The sequence below is a fragment of the Galeopterus variegatus genome, unplaced genomic scaffold, assembly GCF_000696425.1.
Source record: "Galeopterus variegatus unplaced genomic scaffold, G_variegatus-3.0.2 Scaffold19168, whole genome shotgun sequence".
NCBI lineage: Eukaryota > Metazoa > Chordata > Mammalia > Dermoptera > Cynocephalidae > Galeopterus > Galeopterus variegatus.
In genome coordinates, this window is record NW_007745279.1 from 5,017 (window position 1) to 10,072 (window position 5,056).

At 44.5% G+C, this 5,056-nt stretch overlaps 1 protein-coding gene across 1 annotated transcript; it reads left to right on the forward strand.

Annotated features, from left to right (window-relative positions):
* Nucleotides 1-993: 993 nt before the first annotated feature.
* Nucleotides 994-2,562, forward strand: LOC103583031 (apoptogenic protein 1, mitochondrial; the record flags this gene model as incomplete). Its single annotated transcript, XM_008564455.1, has 2 exons — nucleotides 994-1,191; nucleotides 1,928-2,562. Coding segments are annotated over 2 exons (267 nt in total), but the record flags the coding sequence as incomplete, so codon positions are not given.
* Between the last annotated feature and the right edge of the window lie 2,494 nt (nucleotides 2,563-5,056).

Below are 5,056 nucleotides of genomic sequence, written 5' to 3' on the forward strand. Positions count from 1 at the left end.
ACAGGTACAGTGTATCTCATTGTGGTTTTGATTTGCATTTCCCTAATGACTAACAGTGTTGAGCATGTTTTCATGTGTTTGGCATCTGTATCTATTCTTTGGTGAAATTTTTTTTTTTTTTTTAAAGATGACCAGTAAGGGGATCTTAACCCTTGACTTGGTGTTGTCAGCACCACGCTCACCCAGTGAGCAAACCCATGGCCTTGGTGTTATCCGCACCACACTCTCCCAAGTGAGCCATGGGCCGGCCCCTTTGATGAAATTTTTATTCAAATATTTTTCCCATTTTTAAATTGGGTTGTCTGTTTTCTTGTTATCGAATTTTGAGAGCTCTTTATATTTTCTGGGAATAAGCTCTTTTTCAGATTTGCATATATTTTCCCCTACACTGTGGCTTTTCTTTTCATTTTCTTAGTAGTGCTTTTAGAAAAGCAGATTTTAAATTTGGTGATGTCCAATTCGTCTATTTTCTGTTTTATGGATTGTTCTTTTGATGTCATATCTAAGAAATCTTTGCCTAATCTAAGGTTGCAAAATTTTAGAAGTTTTTATAGTTTTATGTTTTATGTTCAGGTCTGTGATTCATCTTAAGTTAATTTTTTTTTGCCAGGGGCATGGGGAGGAGCAGCTGGCTGGTACGGGGCTCCAAGCCCTTGACCTTGGTATTATAACACCATGCTCTAACCAACTGAGTGAACTGGCCAGCCCACTTAAATTTTATATGTGGTGCAAGATACAGATTGGGATTCTTATTTATTCATTTATATTTGCATTAGGATGTCAGATTATTTCAGCACCATTTGTTGAACATGTTTGATATGGTGTTAGTGTTATTAATATTTATTACAGTTCTTTTAATTTGGAAACACCCTGGGCACATTGTAGTCTTAAAAAGAGGTAGCTAATGAGGAACTTTAGTAAATCCAGATTGTTGATTTTTATAATACTAGGGATTCGTTTAGTATTATGTTAATCCTTTTTATTTTGTTAAAGGTCTCAAGATTCTGCCCTCCAAGGAAATCTTGCCATGATTGGATAGGACCCCCAGATAAGTATTCAAATCTTCGACCTGTTCACTTTTACATCCCTGAAAATGAATCACCATTAGAACAAAAGCTTAGAGAATTAAGACAAGAAACACAAGAATGGAATCAACAGTTTTGGGCAAACCAGAATCTGACCTTTAGGAAGGTAAGTTTAGGTTTTTGATCAGAATGAGAAATAATGCAGTTGGCCACTTGGGGGTGCTCAGCCTTTGGTATTTGCTTTGTCTTTCTGTCATTTGGTAGCCTCAGTTCCTCCTTTTGTCTCCCCCCCATCTCTCTATGTGCGTTTGTATATGCGTATAATTTTTCCAACCAATATGCAACTGTGTGTAAGAAACATTGGTCATTCATGGAATCACAGATCTTGAGACTTTCAAGAAGTGGAGTGGAGTGAGGAACAGAGCCAGAATTAAAAGTACATGTTTTACATGTGTGTGTTTGTGAAATTACAGGTTTCTGTGATGTGTTATCGTGCTTCCTGAGAATTCAAAATTCTTAACAGCATACTTCTGAACAAAGCATATGAGAAAGAAGTATAAATATTCTAATTCAAAAGAAAAACATTTAAACTTTATTTATCCATTTGGGTGGGCTAAATCAAATTTTATTTTCTGGATTTTATAATTTTATTTTGTGAATTTATAAACAAACAGTGCCTCCTAAGTTTATTGAACATCTTGTTTTCAAATCCTATTTCGGGCATGAAACTTTTAACCAAATTCTGATGGTTTGAAAGGGGTTTGGGCGAAAAAAAAACATGTTTTGAGCTGGGCTGTTTCTCAGGAGTTCATTTACAGACTTCAGAATACTGTGAACTGTGCCCTTTGCAAGGAAAAATGGAAAGATGGGGAAAGGGAGTTCTGACGGTCATCTTCTTTTAGGAAAAAGAAGAATTTATTCACTCAAGACTAAAAGCTAAAGGCCTAGCACTGAGAGCTGAATCAGGTTAGTACATTTGCTCTTTTTTTCTAACATTGTTTTGGTTTGAGCACGTACATGAGAAGGTAGAGAGAGGGGAGGTCGAATGAAGGGGAGAGAGTCCAGGTTCAGGGGTCGGTGGGCCTTCCTTGAGGCAGGTGCTATGGGGCACACCGCCGTCCCCAGCAGGGCTTTTCCGCCCCTCACTGCATCCCTGGCTGCCTCCTGTTCTCATGTTTTCCTCATTTGCCTCCTGGGCTTCTCTCCTTTCACATGCCCCTCACCACTGGTAGCCCCCAAGCATCAGTTATGAGTCCCGGGCCCTCTTCTCTCTTTGGATGACATCACACCGTCTCAGGATTTTAGGTGATTCTCATCAGTGACTAATCTCTGACCTTTAGGCTTATATCCTGAAGTCCCAGGCCTCTGCAGCCTCTCCCTCTTCCACACCAGCTCCTCTTCCTGGATTCCTGGTCTCCGTTCATGGTCCCACTGGAGCCAGAAGCCAGAGCCGTCCTCCAGGCAGCTCTCTCACCCCTTCAGACCTCCTCCAGTTTCACCTCTGGAGCGTTTCTCCACCCTGCTGCTGCTCCCTGGCCTTCGAATATCACTCTAGTTCAGGCCCTTGTTAATTCTCTGCCAATTGCAGTAACTTCTTATTGGTTCCCTGGCCTCTACTCTTTAAATCAGAGGTTGCCGAACTTTTTCTGTAAAGGGCTAGATAACAAATAGCTTAGCCTTTGTGGTCTCTGCAGCTACTCGACTCTGCTGTTGTAGTGTGGAAGCAGCTGTAGAAAATATGAGGGTCTTCAAAAGTTCATGGAAAGATTCCTATTACCTTTTAATTCTGTTTTTCCATGAACTTTTAGAAGTACCCACGTATAGAAACAAATGGGCTTGACTGTATTCCAATAAAATGTTTTTTATTAAAACAGGCAGCGGAACAGATTTGGCCTGTAGGGTGTAATTTATCCATCCCTGCTTTAAATCCATTCTTTGTGCTGTAGCCAGACTGTTCTACCCAAAATGCATATTAGACAGTCGCTGCTCAGCTTAGTTCTGAGACTCCCCATGACTGCGGAAGGACAGCCACGCTCCTCCTCTGAGTAGGAGGCCTGCCTGGCCTGCCCTGCCCCATGCCTCCCCTCTCACCTGTTTTGGGTCTTCCCCGCCAGGCTGTGCACTTGATGCACCAGGGAAACCAGACAGCGTTCAGCTCCTACCTGCTGTGCAGTCATTTCTTTTTGGACAGAAAGTCTAGTGCTCAAAATAGCCTATAATCATTTTCTCTTGGTGTTGATGTTAGGCCTTAATAACATTTCATAGTTTGTTAAATAAATGTCTACTATCAAACGTTATTCCGATGGAAAATCAGAATGTCCTTGGGCTGAAGTGCTGTCACTGTCCCTGCCACTCAGCCTTGCCTGGGTCTGTTTAGCGTAAAGTGCGGGGGAGCTAGAGTAACCTGGGGCCAGGCCCCTGTCATTTGCTATTTGCTGACTGCTGCATGGGCCACACAGGGGTGGGGTCTCAGAGGGTAGGAGCAGGGGCCAGTGCTGCGTCCTAAAGTAAGATGAGAATAACAGCTCACTGCTTGGTGCTGCCTGTGTGCTGGGTGCTGTGCTGAGTCCTTCATATGCATCACCTGTTTTCCCACAGTAACCGAATGAAGTGGCTACTATTGTCTCTCCATCTTACAGACGAGAAACCTGAGGCTTACTAAGCGCAAGTTCCTTAACTAAGGTTCCACAGTGAGGAAGTGGTGGGGCCTAGATTCCCACCTAGGGTCTGATTCCAAGGGCCTGCTGGACCTCAGCCCGCCACAGTGGCTCCCGGCTCATTCCATGCTGTGCTGGCCATGTGTGTGTGTGCGTATGCACACTCCATGGGTGCTGTGTCTGCAAGTATGTCATCAGTGTCAGGTGGGATCAGGATGTATCATGCTGTGGGGACTAGCCACTGCCTTGACAGATGGGAGAGGTTGTTTTGAGTCTTATTAATATCACAGAATTCTACTATTGAATGGCTGCCCTTAAGTCAGATATTAAAATTAATTTGGTAATAAAACAGGACAGAATGAATGGAGGAAAGGAAACCTGAACGGAGCTGCCTGCTCTGGCAGCTTTGTAAACAGTTACCAGGCTCAGAGCCTGAAATGGGGGTGGGTTGACAGGCATGTCACCTTGGAGGGCCAGAACACACATCCATTCATAGATGTGCTTAATACATGAGTACAGAGGTCCCCCAGAACTGAGGGAAGAGGGAGTGTGTTTAATAAATGATGTTGGAGAAACTAATTACTCTTGGCCCCAAAGAATAACTTCAGATTCATTCCCCTCTGCCATACAAATATGTTCCAAATGGGCCAAAAATCAATTATTTATGGGTTAGAGAGTTAAATGCACAGCTCCTAGTTGTAGAAGGTCTAACAGAATGAAATTGACTCTGTTACCTGGAGGAATGCTAATTCCTCAGCCTGACAGGAAAGGGAGAGCAGCGGGCACGAAACAACTGAGGACCCTGTGCTAGTTCACGCTCCTTGTGAGCGGACTTTCTAGGAGGAGGGTTCGCTGAGCAGGTGCTGAGGAGCTCAGGCCAGGGCAGTGGAGCTGGACCCCAAGTGCAGCCTGCGCTCAGACGCCGGCACCATCCCAGGCTCCTCCTTCCTCCTGGAGGCTGAACTTCTCTCTGCCCTGTTTCATGCTTCTCTTGCCGTAGACCGGCTCCCTCTGCCTCCCAGTTTATCCCTCCCTCGTTCAAGAAAGTAGGTGGCCTGAGGCAGAGGGGGGTGTTGTGTTGAATGAGCTGCTGCCATGGAAACGTGGGATGGAGGAAGGAGGCCCAGAGTGCAGGGCAGACAAAGGGGTCAGTGTCCAGCAAACAGGGCAGTAAACCATGCAGGGCAGAGGGTGAGTGCTTGCAGCAGAGATGGCCTGGGCACTCTGGACTTTAGGAAGAGCCACGGCAAACTGCAGAAATAACACCACACCTATAGACAAATAGCGTGACTACAAGAAGAAAAGGTCGCTCAAACTCTAAATTTTACCGTGCATCTTAAGCAACAGGACACCATTTCATGCGTACTGGATTCA